The sequence below is a fragment of the Acipenser ruthenus genome, chromosome 10, assembly GCF_902713425.1.
Source record: "Acipenser ruthenus chromosome 10, fAciRut3.2 maternal haplotype, whole genome shotgun sequence".
In the NCBI taxonomy this organism is placed as follows: domain Eukaryota; kingdom Metazoa; phylum Chordata; class Actinopteri; order Acipenseriformes; family Acipenseridae; genus Acipenser; species Acipenser ruthenus.
The window spans coordinates 8732505-8748909 of NC_081198.1; the positions used below are offsets into that span (position 1 = coordinate 8732505).

General features: G+C 36.3%; 1 protein-coding gene across 4 annotated transcripts in view; it reads right to left on the reverse strand.

Moving 5' to 3' along the window:
* Positions 1 to 16405, reverse strand: part of LOC117409440 (astrotactin-1-like) — a 156562-nt gene that overhangs the window by 32368 nt on the left and 107789 nt on the right. For all 4 annotated transcript variants that reach the window (XM_034015524.3, XM_034015503.3, XM_034015492.3 and 1 more), the window contains exons 15-16: positions 12918 to 13022; positions 10994 to 11182 (exon numbers count right to left, since the gene is read on the reverse strand). In XM_034015524.3, coding sequence (XP_033871415.1) covers positions 10994 to 11182; positions 12918 to 13022 — 294 coding nt within the window. The remainder of the gene's footprint in view (positions 1 to 10993; positions 11183 to 12917; positions 13023 to 16405) is intronic.

Below are 16405 nucleotides of genomic sequence, written 5' to 3' on the forward strand. Positions count from 1 at the left end.
GTTGAAGTTGTCTGACAAGATGAACTTCACTAGCTGGCAAGGCTACCCCAATCTATAAGACTAACATCTAACTAATGAAAATATTAATACAAACTGCATTTATATCCCATTTCAAGATAATTATTTGGTTAAATGTTTGTTTCGTGGCTGATGATTAGCCAATAAATGAGAAATGTTATGTACCAACGGTTTGTGTAAATGTGGAATCTTGATTGTGTCTCTCCAGTTCTTCCTCACACCTCAGGTGAGGAAACTGAGTTATGAAGAAACAGGATTCTACAATTTGTTGAGACTAAAGTAAATTACCTCCAAACAAAAGACGGTTCTAAAATGGCATCATTTTTATTAAAAAAAAAAAAAAAAGTACAGTCAGGCACACAGATTGTGAAAGTGTGATATCTTCAGCAAAGATTTCCTGATACCCACTTCTCTTGAATGCTATCATTTTTATTGTATTGTGTCTCCTTTAATCCAAAAATATTAACAATTATATTATTCCCGTTGGCACAAAGCAAAACTACTGATATTCAGAACACTGCAATGTATTAAAAGGTGACTCACATGAGTTATTTTGAAAATGTGGCATTTAAAAAGTGTTTCTATGAAACTGTGGATATGTTTTTCATAATCTGTCAGCATTCCTTAAAATACTTTTTTTTATTAGTAAGACTTCATCCTTTGAATTTCTAGCACAAATTAGGAACTTGCTAATTGCGATGATAGGTAACTTAACATCTTCATAAACTGCTACTTTACTTCCCTTTCCTGTAAAAATACTGAGACATTTTGTGGTTCCGGTTGGCAGAAATCAGAAACAAAGCAATTAACTAAATAACGCAAAACATATTTCTGCAATTTTTGTGTGCATGTGCCCGAATATGTGCATAGCTAAATAGCCCATTAGAACTCCTGGTTACAAGATTAAATACAAACTGTAATTATATTTTATTTATAAAAAGTATACATACTGTGTTATACTTTTTAAGGGCTATTTAATAAAGCCCTAGTCTAGAGTTTCTTTAATATCCACAGTGTTTATTTGGTTATTACATGATGATCACATTAGCACCAGCTTGTATAACAAACTCATATTAGGATTTTGCATTGCACATTTGTCTTTGTACTGTAAGGTAGAGGCATTTCTCTTTGCTGCTAATTGCTGACCCATGAGAATGTAACTATTTACACATCACTGCCTCTGCCATTTAGAGCCTAGAACACCATTTGTAAAAATGAAAATGTTTTCACTTAATTTATGCATAACATTATTTAACTGTTCATTCCTTTGTTTTCCGCTATATCCCATATAGGTCTCTCTCTCTCTCTCTCTCTCTCTCTCTCTCTCTCTCTCTCTCTCTCTCTCTCTCTCTCTCTCTCTCTCTCTCTCTCGCTCTCTCTCTCAATGTCATTTTCAGCAATGGTTCCGCTTCATAATTAAAGTGTCACATCCATAATTTTCTGCCAATACAAAGAGCCCCCAAACCTCTCTATAATGAATACATATTTATTAAATAAACACACACAAATGACAGATGAAAACCTTTTAAAAAGACATTAGCTTCAGAATATTAATTTAGATTCTACATGACGCTGCACAAACAGTAATGCAATTGTAATTGTGACGCTCTTATTACATTCAAAAGTGGTCCACTGTGCCACACGGTTGAAAACGGGACATTGCCAAATGTTGGAAAATCCAAACATGGGGTAAAGGTTCACAAAAAGTTAAAAGTCAGACTGCAACCAATGCCTTCTGTTACTTACCCAGGATCTGCCTACTGTATCTGTGGACAACTGTGCAAGGAACATCAAACAAGTATGTAGGTAACATTTGCAGATAAACTCCAAAGATATTCTGCTTTAAAACCCCAATGGTCTGATAAGCCCATAGTGTTTTTCTTGTCTAGGTTGGCTCAGAATATTAGCACATTCAAGCCAGCTCAAATCGTTTGACATTTCACATGCACGCTCAGCCTCTATAAAGTTAATGCAGGATTAATATTAATAATACAATGACTGGCAGCTTATTGCCAGCCAAAAACACTTAGGCTTAAGTACTTAATAGATGGAATATAATGTGCCTTACTAGTAGTAACCTTGTTCCTCACCATACTTTTTCTCCAGATTTTGGGGCTTGTTCAGTTTAGAGAGGATTACAAAATCTAATTTTTGCCCTATCTACAGTATGCATTTAAACTGTAAATTATTATTTAAAATTGTGGCCCACTGCCTTTAATAGAAGATGCCATTTCAGTTCTAAAAGGAGCTGTAGATGTGACTTAAAAATGCAATCAATCCTGCAGAGATTGAAACCATAGCTCTAATTAAAAAGTGAACACTGTACAAGGTGCTTGGTATCTTCTCAAAATAGGCATAAACACATACAACTAACTCAGTTTATATTATGATTTGAAAAAAGTGGCCTTCAGGCATTTTTACAGTATCACAGTTCTAGTCACAAGCCACAAGTCTCCCCAGTAGATGGCAATCTAGTAACATCATTAAAGTAAAGCTGTTACAGAACAAAAATACCTAAAATCATTCAAAGTGCTATTGTTGGTGCAAAGTAGACAAACATAACAGGTAGTGCTGAGATAGGCAATATTGGCTTTTCCTTTGCAAGACTTTCACTGGGTTTACATTTTAATTATGGTGCTGCTATCTTTATTCAGTAGCAGCTTTTAAAAAGTGCATATTTCTCCCAATCAACAGATCATAATATTTATGTTTTACTATCTGTTGATATCTGTGTCTAGATCTGAACAAAAACAAAAGTAAAATGGCATTCAAACAATCAAAATAATTGTTGCAATACCCTAGTTTACCCAGAGAGTCATAGTCGTTGCTCCAGCCCTTGGAGTGATGTTGGTTTCTTCAGCCATTATTCAAACTTAGCAGGAGTAACTACTGTACCATGACTCTTGATTTATGCTCATCAGGTAGAAGGCTTTGTGACTTTTGTATCAAAGGGTGAAGGGATCTTTGGTTTAATTAAAACAGTGAATTAGCCAATGCAGTAGAAATGAAACAGAAGAGTAAATCGGAGCCAGACGCTTTTCACAGCTCACCCATCTGAAAGCAAAGCAAAGGAGGGAGCTGTCCTTCAATTCAAGGACAACTCAAACTGAACATTAGTCTTAATTACCTCCTGACACAGAGTGGGTTCCAGCATCAAGAGTCACCCCTCCCCCACCAAACGTGACTTAGAATACAACAGGGAAATTGAGAATGTCAAAAACAGTTCCACTGGGCAAAACTTCAATGTTTAGACAACTATAATGAAGAACTACAATGCATTTAAACACTGAATTATTAAAGGGTTGGATTTCCAATTTCATTTTAAATCAGATTCTTAATATTAATGAAATACAGAGACTTCCAGTGAAATGACGAATGAGTAAAACCTAGAGAGACTGCTTATTAAACTGGCAGGACTGACTTAATCAGAATAAATGGTCAAGGGGAATCAGTTATTATTATTATTATTATTATTATTATTATTATTATTATTATTATTATTATTATTTATTCATGCTTTCTATTTTTGCCCACCAGCTAGAAAAGTTGCCTGGAATTGGTGGTGGAGAATTCTTAGATGTATTAAGTAGACTATACATAGGGCACAACGGCTGGATGTTATATAGCATTGAAGACCAGTGGCCACTTATATTCTACTTTCACTAACACGTTTTGGGTAGCCTAGTTGCATAATTCTGTTGGGGTTACAGTGAGGGTGGTGTTTGCCAAAGACCTCTCCCTCATTGACCGATGGGTGTATCACAAATCTAGCCCAATAAAAGACCCTATGCTCATAAGGGAAGGCTAGTTTGTTTTGTTTTATTTTTTCCTTCTCATTATGTCATTATATCTGCTGTCCATATCTATACACTTGTCAATTCAATGATTATCATCTAAACTTCAATACTATACATCTCGTCCTAGCAGTAAGAACAGGAAGAAGCACATTTCGAAAACGGAAAGGACTATTAGAAGACTAAAGCCTGTTGTCCATTATAATATACTTTTATATTGCCACCATCCTGCTTTCATATCAACACATTGTGACAAGAGGATGGGATTATAACACCTAAAATAGGACTCGTACATGCTCCTCCTCAATGTGCAGAAACTCAGGATGAAGGTCATATAAATGTTTCAACGCTTCACACATTATTAACATTTCCACTAGTGCCAGCGATAAGCTTCAAGTCAAACATGATGCAAAGCAAACATTTACCAGATCAACGCACCACTGAGCTAAACCAGGCTTAAGTGCCGATCTAATCTCAATCTTCCTCAAACAACACTTGATCTCTCCACAGGAACTTTGTGATAGATACTGAACTAAGCTCATTAAGGTCTATTAATATATTGGGGGACAAAAAAAAATACATACTGTACATTGTTGCTCTGTTCAAAGTACTAACTTAGGACGAATTTCTTTGTGCATATACTAGCTCCAGTCACCCTTTGATAAAGTTGTAACTAATTATTATTTGAAAACACTTACTGCATTATTCATATTAGCCACCATTAACTTGGCACACTTAAGCGAGCATTATCACTCGAGTATTGGATCTGAACATGGCAGTTAATGACTCTTGTATAATATTAATTACATTGGGGTCTATTTTATTATCTAAACAGTGGGGGGTTTAATACCGTCACCATACAATTTATAAATCTGGTTTTCTACAGAGAAGCATAAATTAAACTCAAACTTTATCAGATTTGTCCATTTTCTTACATGTCTTTAATCATTTACTGAAATGGCCCTTTTGGAATGGGGAGCTGTGCATCTTCCAAAGGACATTAGCTACTGTACATGGGCACTAAACGCTCTGTCACAAGAACCTACTGCCAGACTACACTGTTACAAGCAGGGATCCAAACCCTTTGTCTTACACAGTATTAGACTTAAATTAATGTTATACCCTGTGCATAGCATGAGCTTGATTTCACGGTCAGGTGCTTTGCAATTGACTATCACCTGCAAGCCCCTGTCCACACAAAGCAGTTCAAAAGGGCTTTTGGAAAGTTTTAAACCACAGAAAACATCAGTGTGAAATCAAGCAGCCTGCCAGCGCTTATCTCAGGCAATTTATCAAAAGCCCCAGGTAAAACCACCGGATGGCCAGGACTGTGATGGATTCTGATTTTTATACAGACATCTGCTGAGTCATTTTTCTTCAACACTCCAGTGGGCAAGTCATAAGGCACCATCTTGCCTGTGCCAAGAGCTGTGGGTCACTGGGGATCACAGTCACTAACTTCAGAGACTTCAGTATGCTCTGTCCCTAGTCATACATCAGAGCCCTTCTAAACAACCAATAATGGAAAGTCTCCCTAATCTGGGAGATATACTGTAGCACCTACTGAAGCTTTACCTGGTTCTGCTTATTCATTCATTAATTTAGTATAATTACTGTAATTACACAACAACGTCATTCTAATTAATATTGTTTATAACACTTTAGATTAAAGACCCAATATCACAGTTTAACATTCATAGTGTTGTATATACATTTTATTTATAAAAGATTTTGTCTAACCTAGAAATGTTGGGCTGTGTTTTGTTGTTCTCTCCTTTTCCCATTTCGGAGAGATTTGCCTCCTGTTGGATTACCTAAACAAATCTTTTCTGTATTGTCAATTAAAACACAGAAACAAAATTCCAGCCATCAAAGTGGTGTTTGGAATAATACTAACTTGTTTTCAAAAGTAGCTGCAACAGTGGGTCTGTTTGTCAGATTTACCTGCTCACCTTAGTCGGGAAATAAAAGGATAAATATTGGCAAACTGTTTTATTTCTTGCTGCCACAACATACAGAAATATGCTCTTGGTCTTTTTCAGAGTGGGTTGATATTTTAATAATTTCAATAGGTCTTAGTAAGTCTTGTTTTTCTATTATTACATTAGCGTTACCCTAACTTGAATGAATGAATGAATGAATTAATGAATGCATGCCAGTTCTCCCGCAATGTCAGTACAACAGTTTGGAATGACCATGCTTTTGGTTAGGAACAGGGGCACAAGATGACAACTAAACACTATGTTTCAGACCTCAGCTCACAACCAGAGGGCTTGAAAACGCACCCCTGGTCTTGGTATAAAAGCAAGTAGTCACCACGACAGCAGAAGATCACACACCAGCTATCTCTGATGAAGAAATCCATCAACGGGCATAGCTGCTAGCAGCATTGTTGGGGTTAAGTGTGTAGTGAAAGACTTGTTACAAAAATAACCAAAAAACAACCCTTAATTAATATGTCATCAGGTTCAGAGCAAAACCTCATTAGGCAACCGAAGAGGACGGAACCTTATCACTGCCTCAATCACGAGATTGAGTGAGCTTCATACTAAAGAAAGGTCTTCCTATTGCCGCCAAGTAATTACACATCAATAGCCATGTTAATATGTTTAAGGAGGGTCAAAGCTTTTGATAAAAAAAGACAAAATAGTATCTTATAACCAACTTTTCAAAAATATAGGGTAAAAACGAACAAAGCTTATAGATTTTATTTTCTGTGTAACACAAAAAGGTTGCATACATTGCTTACAGATCCTTTAGAATTTGTGCAATTGGAGAAAACAGTGCAGGGTGTAACATGATTTGTATTGTTTTTATAGTTACAAAGCTACTGAAGTATGTGGCAATCAGGTGAATCAGTCCACAAAAACACACACAATGTGGGCAGTTCATTCTAGTAACTGCAGTTATTTTGTTAGTAAATATACACAGGAGTCTATTAATGTTGTTGTATATGCACAGCAGTCCTCAGTTGTATATCCAAGTTTTAAACAGTTGTACAGCTGGGCTGGGACTAAAGGACCAGGATATCAAGTGATTTGCCCAGTGTCACATAATGAGCAAGTGATTCACTCAGTGTTACATAATGAGCAAGTGGTTGAGCAAGAATTCAAACCCAGGATCTGCTTCTATATTTAATCAGTGTAATACACTGTAGTGTTAAAATGAATAACAGAGATGGGCTTTGACAGTTATTGACTGAACAACATTACTTGATGCCTGCCTTGGGAGACAAGACATCAACCTTAATCTGCTGAGCCACTTGCAGATTTCTTTCAAGAAGTTTTCTGAAGTCTGAAGTTGGCATGCTTGAATTTGAGTTATGTAGGCTGGGTTCCAAACTTGTATAGTGTAAATTATAATCTACAAAAAAAAAAAATTCTTTATATAGTTTTGATGTTGATCAGAATTTCTCTCCTCTAGCCCCACAACTCATATGAAGGCCATATTTGTTTATTTTAGCAGGTGCCTTTATCCAAGGCGACTTACAGAGACTACAGTACCTGCATATGATCTACAGTACCTGCGGTTACTATACCTTTGCCAGGGTACTGATAATTACTAGTGTAAAATTAAACATTTTAAAAAAACGTACATTCTAACATATGGAATAGCTCTGGTAATAAACAGTAGATTTATCACAACGTTTGGTCCTGTTTAAAGAGTCACAGTAGTTTGTCTCCATTCATTCTTGGACTGTCAAATAAACTAAATAAATATTCAAGAGGCTTGGGCTCTTTGACAGAATCTATCCTCCACACTCTGCCAGCTTTTGCATGTTATTTATAAATGTTTATAAACCCTTTTTGTTACTCATAGTTGCTAAACTAACTGCCTTGGTCATCTTTTCAGTGCTATCAGATGTAATTACATAATGGTAATGGAGATGATATAGAAACTGGAATAATATGGTTTAATTGCAACATTTTACATGTTGTATTACAGAGAACTGTTAACTGTCAATGTCTACCTTTTTAAAATTAGTTTAGACTGTAACTGTGGCAGACTTATCTTCTAAAGAACATCTGTACATGTAATCGTCTCTAGCAACTGAATATTAAAGGGTATACAAGGACTTTTTTTACATTTTGACCACTAAATTTTAAATTCCACTGCCTCCAAGATGGCTTCACATGGACCTGCATGGACCACTCAAACTGCATTTCCCATCATCCTCCTGCTCACATATGTAATAGAGATGGATTTACCAGTGAGCAGGATGATGGGAAATGTAGTTCTGAGAAACACATGCCCAGCCATCTTGAAGCTATAATAGAAACAGCCAGAGAGCACTGCAGTTTAAAAGTGGAAAAAAGTGGTCAAGGTGTAAAAAACAATAATACTAATTAAAACAATATACACACCTTACTTAAACAGTTGTAGCAACACATGGGAACACGTAACACAATCAAATGTCGCCTAAACAGAAATTACAGCACATAGATCAAAATCCTTTGTTGGAATCAAAGAGAAGGACAACTAACATATCATTCAGCTATCTCATGAAGCATCGCTGACAGCGATCTTAAAAAAAGATCAAAAGAATGGTGTGTAATCCCAACTGAAACGAGCCCATCTTAGTACATCATTAGGAGGCTGTGTGGTCCGGTGGTTAAAGAAAAGGGCTTGTAACCAGGAGGTCCCAGGTTCAATCACTGACTCACTGAGTGACCTTGACCAAGTCATTTAACCTCCTTGTGCTCTGTCTTTCGAGTGAGATGGTGTTGTAAGTACTCTGATGCATAGTTCACACAGCCTAGTCTCTGTAAGTTGCCTTGGATAAAGATGTCTGCTAAATAAACAAATAATAATAATAATAATAATAATAATAATAATAATAATAATAATAATAATAATAATAATAATCTTAGACAGGGGGGCTGGTAGGGTCGTCATTCACCTCCGAGAGTTTTATACATCTAGCAACATGCTTAAATATCCATTGATTAATTTTTTTTTTTTTTTATGACAAGGGTTTAAATTAGATTGGGTTGGCCAAAGTTATTAACTTGGGATGTTTTTGTCTCTGAGGGAATAGGAGAAAACAAGCTCTTGGTTGTACGCTCAATTGTTTTAACATTGTGTAGGGTACTGGTGGGAGCAAAAGACGCTGGCACGTGACTGAACCCTGCAATGTAAAGGAAGTCGTGCATGTAAAGGCAATACTCTTTGGCACTTGGCTCTTTTGCACAGTGGTTAAGATTTGGGCTGGCAAGTTTGAATTCTGTCTCACCCTGTTGATCCTACTGACACCAATGATACATTGATCCCATTATTGTTATTTATACTCATTTAGATGGGTATTTCACAAACACATTTTTTTTTTTTCAAAAGAGGTTGTGATACTTGTCATGTGCACGGTAGATACACAACCAAACAATGCTACTTTATGTCATTCAGGAAACAAAGTGACTCCTCTCACATTGTTAGACATTCACAAATAATAAATAAATACATAAAAATGAATGCATGAACCATGTTTGTTTGTTGTGGTTTCATAATAAGCAAAGGTGTCTCTTAATAAGCGGCTTCTGTTGACATCACAGAATGAAGTGACACTCGTTTGGAAGAGTACTTGTAGTTCTACTCTGTATCTTCGGTATGGACGAAATCTAATTTACTGAGGCAGGTGTAAGCAGCCTTTTCTGGCAATAGACCTGCTGTCTTACTTGCGATGAGTTTAGAACCAAGCCAAATAAGACCATGGGTACAGAATGTACACTAAGCAACAAATCCTGGAGATATTGCACTGTGGCAGGTGTTGCTAAAGTGCCCACTCACTCAATCGAGCTCGGCCAGTTCACTCCTATATTATTCGTTTGGGGTATTTCCTCTTCTATAGTATTAGATAAATAGAAAAAGCCATATAGATTTGGAGGAAGGACTAAGAGCACCATACAAAGGGCGATCATCATTTATCTGCCCATGGATTTTGACAGTGCTGGTATCTTTTTTTCTTTTAAAAGACACACCAGATACCAATTTGACAACTGGCTTTACTTACATTAAGTTTTTCAGGGCTCCAAGACTATGAGTGGCTGTTAAACCGGTTTCTTCTTAAAGATAAATTTAAGAGTGACTCAAGTGTCACAAGGAAACTGACCATTTGTATGACCAGATAACAACCTTCCAGTACATTTTAAACCTTATTTTGTGCACCTCATTGCAAAATAAGAAAGTTAGCATAAAATGTATTTATGGGTCACACATGCACCTTGTACCTTAAAGGGTTAAAATCAAAATACTTGTTTGCTATGACACATGTTTCTTTCAAAACAGAATATTTGAACCCTATGCATTTAATGGAAATGTACAACGAGTAAAATGAACGGGATTATTGTGCTTGCTATATGAATGCATAGTAGCTGTATTCAATTCCTGTTGCTTAAAGGCAGTGCATATGCAGGGTGTCCCAATAATGCCCACATCAAGTTCAAATCTGTTCTTTTTCTAGTTTTTCAGAGTAGAATAAATATTCTTCAAGAATGTTTCAATCAACCCACAAGTGAATAATTCTTTAGCAATTTGCTTTGTAGATCATCTGTATATATATATATATATAAGGTTGCATTCTGTACTGCTTTACTGCAAGGTTTGGATCTATTTTAATAGCCTTTCATTCTGTATTAATCTAGCTGGTATCCTACCCCATCCCAGGGTGATTTACCCATGTTTAAAGATTTATTTATGGCCTCTAAATTTGCATAAAATATATGCTTGCTCAAATACAGCCCCATAGAGAAAATATGCTGGTGACATTCCAAATAACTATGAATGCTGAAACAGGAAACACTACTAAATGAGTAAGTACAATAAACATAATAATAAAAAAAAAACATTAATAATACTATGCAAATTAAGAGGGCATAAAGTATTCCTTTGAGAATGCTACATGCTTGAAGAGAGGTATAGCAGATTTCATTTGTGTCTTCAAGGTGGCAGATTATTTGGAGGTGGTGGGGATATAACTGTGAAGAGAAGGAATGTGTAAACAAATGGATGTTGCCCTTAAGGTTGGTAAGGAATGTTTTTTTCCCACAATAGTAAGACAACAAGGCCAAATGGTGTTTGTTTTGGCCATGGAAAGGCTATGAAAAACACTCTCATCTCTGTCTTCATTGTAATGTCCATTGTAGCTTTTTAAAATACATTTAAGTGTGTAAAAAAAGTTAAATGTTCACCTTTGCTGATGTCTTGGTACTCTGCCCATAACTGTCTCTGAACCTGTTTATTGGGGTACCAGATGGTACACATCTCCTCAAACCCATAGACCGCCTCCTGGACAAAATGGTTGCCAAAGTCCTTTAGGACAGACATATAATCACTCCGCAGGGTGGCTCCATCCAAGGAATGGACTGCAGCATTGAAGGCTACAAGGTAATGAAGAAATTAAATGAAATAATAAACTGAAATAATACATGTTTGAGGCTGAACTCCTAGTGTACAGTATAGGAAAAATACCACCTTTTGTACAAGTGCAGTACAAGTACTGTACAATTCAGTGCATGTACTGTACAGTTCTACATTGGATTAGTGTATGTTAACATTTTTTGTAGAATTCTCCAATCTATTTAAATGCTGGAAAGAAGGGAGCATGTCAATTTAATTTGACTTAAAACAATCAATCACTGGGATGGTTTAATTAATTACACACATGGGGGGATCATGCAATCACAGCAAAATAACAATTGCCATGAATGAAAAGAAAATATTTTTTTTTCTATTAATATTATTCACATCGCATAATACTGAACACTGAAGTTGTTTAAAGATGGTGCTTACATTAAAAATATGATGCTACATAGGACAAATTGCACAAGTGGGCCTACATTGGATTTGATAATAAAAAAATAAAAAAAAGTGGCAAATGTATGATTGCTTGACCAAGTGGCTGGTGTAATGTCAGGAAGCAGTCAAAAGACAGAAGTACATGCAGAACAATGTTTTTTATTTAAAACACAACTATTGAATCAGTTATACTTTTACTGTAACAGAAAAGTAATTATTTCATCATAGAAGTCATCATAACCTCCTCCTACACAACAGTCATGCAGAGGAGAGGAGGGAAAACATGTATTACAGAAAATTTGCAATAAATACATGAGGAAGACTGTGTACATTTTTAAAAAGATGTTGCATGGCGCATCCTAATTAGAAACTTCAAATAAAAAATGTTGGTATGCAAGTTGTGCTGTAATACAAATACTAGTGGGAGGTAAAAAAATGATTTTAAAAGACTAGCACCTACATTTTTAAATTGATAACTGCACATATGGTGGGTTGCAAAGAGGCATGTGACAGGGTTAGGGTCTTGATCTCTACTTGGCAGCTAAATCTGAAAAATGAATAACATGGAGATTCCTAGTGCTGGGAGGTGAGACACCGTGTTGCCGTGCCTCCACGGCTGGGTGCCGAGCTCCACCTGCCTGCCTGACATGGTGGGGCAAAAAGTGCAAAAGAGATACTGTATGGTTCTTGACTAGGGGTTTATACAGCAAGTTGAATAAAGATTAGAAGGGGGAGGAGCCTTGGCCCTGCATCCTGACCCAAACCATGGTTACAGTCATGACAATAGAGTTTGACAAAAACAAATACTGGCGTTGTTCACTCTGTATACTTTATGTTTTGTTTTGTTTGCATTTAGTTTCCTCATTAGGATAAACCAGGACTGGATACCAAAACTTCCTACCCAGCATTTTGTGACAATGCCAAGGCATTTGTACACAGACTGGTAATTGGTGCCACAGACTCATCACAGCATAATAAGGAATGATTGTACAGTGTGAAGAAGTCATGGCAGGGCCTGTCAAAAAGCAGTGGTTTAGTTGTACTGAGATAGTATTAAGCCACAGGAAACTAACAGCTTATTAAGCTAAAGTCAGTGTCTGCATCGAATCAGAGCTGAGCGATGGAAATGTGCTCTGCCAACTGAGGGCCTTGAGCTAAGGCACATGGTCAGCCCTGATTCTGCTTCCTAAGCATGTATCTTAATTTCAGTCTAAACAACTATACCTAGATATAGCTTAAATGAAACACCCAAAGTGCTCACAAGAAAGACTTGGTTGTACAACCAGCTCCAGTTATCATGCAGTGTTCAGTACTTACCCTTTGAAAGTGCCCATTGATTGAGTCTGACATGATACATAATGGATTTCAGTTTCCACTGTTGAACCAGGGGATAGCCAGACACCTCGCTGTAATTTACCATACCTGCAACAAACAAAAGAGCTGAGTCAGTGGATTTAATTATCCGGGTGATACAGTGTATGCCCAATATTGTCAGCATTAGAAGTGAATCTTACAATGTTCTTGATCAGTAACTCCAGAGATAATTAGATTTGAATGCTAATAATTAGTGATTCTAATTACCACTTTGACTGGATCATCTAGGTATAGCCAATGTATCCATTACAAGACTCATTACAGGACTCGTATTTCTGACAGCATCTTTTATTAAAGTGGAACTACCGAAATATGATAAAATAGCTGGTTTGCTATTAAAGAAGATGTAACACCAACTAATATAGTGCAGTATCCAGGGTGTAGACACTCCCATGGAACAAAATAAAGACACAGAGGGGCTTTGGACTACTATTCAGCACTTCACTGTAGCACCAATAAGCACGCCCATTAACCCTGTATTTATCTTTCTTTTTGCGTTTATGCAATTGGGGTGAAACTGGAACCTGATTACATTTTTCAGCAATTTGTAAATGAACACGCTTTTCATACCATCTTGCTAGACAATGGTGTCAGAGGAGGGAACATGTGGGCTCAATAGCTGGACCTTCAAAGAATATTTTGAGCTGCAGCCTGACTAAACCGAAGAAAAAAAAATGTCTGAAAATGTAAACTGTGCTTCAGAATTAACTATTTGAAGCTGTAACTGTAGCTTGTTACATTGTTTTCAAAGTAATACATTACTTGTAATTGTAGTAGATTACTTTTTAAAAGTAACCTCCACAACAAAGGAATTTTGAGGAATTTCCCCTAAACAAACACGCACAGTATAGAAATGTACTAAGCCCCAATATTCCATTTTAATGCATTGCATACACATATGTTGGCTTTTGAGTCTGGGTATGCTACAGAGGGTGGCATTTATAAGTGTTATTTTGTTTCTACTGTTTATAGCCTGGGGCCAATTTTGCAAACCACATCTAAAACAAGTTCAATTCTACAGAAGAACTTTAATTGAAAGAAAACATTTTCTTTTCATATTTTAGAATTAACTAAGCTGAAACAGAACCCTTATCAGGGCACTGTATTCTCTTTGTCCCCATAAAGAGACAATGGGGTAGATGTACTAAAGTGTTGCGTCTGTCACAATCATTGCAAACCACATGCAAACCAGAAGGAAGTGTAGCGTGAAATGTACTAAACAAACCCAACGCTGTTAGCGTCATTTTAATAAATGCTTTGCAGCCGCAGTTCTTATTTGCCCTTTAGCCTTAAATTAATATTTAATGTGGGCGTTCCTGCAGAAAGTCGCACAAACAGGATGGAGATAGTGCAAATAAGGGATAAAAAATATTGTAATGAGATGTACTAAAGCTGCGGGCAATTGCAACACTTACAATTGCATCAATTTGTTAAGAACTTTTGAAAGCATGTTTTAAACAGTCGCAATTGTTGCTGGCATTTCCCAGTCCGTTTTTTCTCGTGTGTTGCCAGTTGTGCTCAATGCATTTTTGAGCCGAACGCCCAAGTACCTAATTTTCAGTAAGGGTGTACTTACAAGCATTGAAAATAAATTTCTATGACATTTCTGGTTTTCCCAGTGTGTTGGGAGCAATAGACTGCACACATGTGCTGCTAACCCCTCCAACTCATTCTGAACATCTGTATAGCACCATGATATAGTGTGTGTAATTGTCTAGGCTACTAGACCAAGTTAAAAATAATAATAATTAAAATAAAATTAAAAAAAAGTTTCAATTTAAAATAATCTTTTATTTAGCATTGTACAACAATGTGTACAATGCAGCAGCATGATTTATTTTGTGTTACCAGGCTAAAGGCTAAACTAAAAAAAGCTTTACTACTGCTCTGTATAGGCCTACTGTACAGATTTATATTTTTACATAATGTAATGTGTAGTGTACCCAAAACACATTAGTGTTATTTCAGTGCAATGATTTATATTTAAAATACATGTAAATCATGTATAGACGTTATCCTTCGGGCACTCTCTGCTGCAGCAAACCACAACTCAACTGGTGCTATTTTATTTGAAAACATTTTTTGCACAACTCTCGCTAGAGATCTTGCTAATATGACGCAAATAATATTTAAATTAATATATTGCGGCTGTCTTCATTAACATATTTTTTCTTAGTACATACGACAAAATCTACACTTTGCAAATTGTCTTAACGAAAATGCAAATTGCGGTATGTTTGCGCTGCGACTGGCCCATCTTAGTACTTCTACCCCCAATGTGATCAGAAAATGGCCTGAGCTCAGCAGACGGCATCTTCATGTATGCAGAGGCATCACTACAGTATTTAAAAATAGAATTGACTGGTCCTAAATTCACAGGTGTTGCTCTATGGTACCATCGCAGCCTTACTGTCTCATCTCTCTGTCCATCTGTGATACATGCTGCTCAGGAAGAGCTCTGCCAAAGCAGCTATCTAGGGCTCTGGTCATGGAACACCCGAGTGACTGATAAAGAACTTGGCAGCTTAACTTGTCAGGCCAGGCATCTGTTTATCTGTCAAACCTTAGCTTTCTCTGCAGCTCAAAACATTTTTTTTATGTAACAGAATATTTAAACAACTAGCGAAAAGATGCAAACTATTTTGAAAGAATATTCAAACAGTGCCATGTTTTCATGACGTAATTACATTAAATAACATATTTAAAATACCACACATCAAAAGCCCACACTAATTGATTTGATTTATGCTGCATTCTTCAAACAACCCAGTAAATTCCAGCTCACTATCCCTCAATAGTAGCAGCTGTAAGAAAAACAAGTTTAAAAATGTAAACAAACTAGGAATACAAAAAATCAATTTTCATTTAGTTAAATGTTGAGAATTACTTTTCAGAGCAAATACATATCAAGACAATATTAAATAATAAAACCTTATGGTAGTGTACACACATATTGTTCCCATTAGAATCAAAGGTGCCCAATAGTAGCAGACACTTCACATAAGAAAACCCTTGGCAAATGAACACAGGAACAAAAGGCACACTTGTATTGACTTATTCATGAGTCCTCCAATTTATTATTGCGTTTTCTTTTTCAGGGTAGACTCATAGGGCAGACACTTCCATACAGTTCCCAATTTACACACACAATCCTTAAGAAAGCAATTTAATCTGAATAACAAAATCCCAGCATCAACAGCAATTACATTCAACACGCTACGGAAGAGTGTAATGCAATTCCGAAGTATATCTCTACTCGATAACCTAATTCTTCTCACAAATAAACTCTGTGGAACCTAAAACCAAAACAATTTTCTTCTTTCTATATCTTTAGGTATATGAAAATTGAATTTGTCCATTGATGAAGACAACATAACCTATAATTGTGTTTATATAGCGCCTTTCACATCAGACACATTTCCCCAAGACAC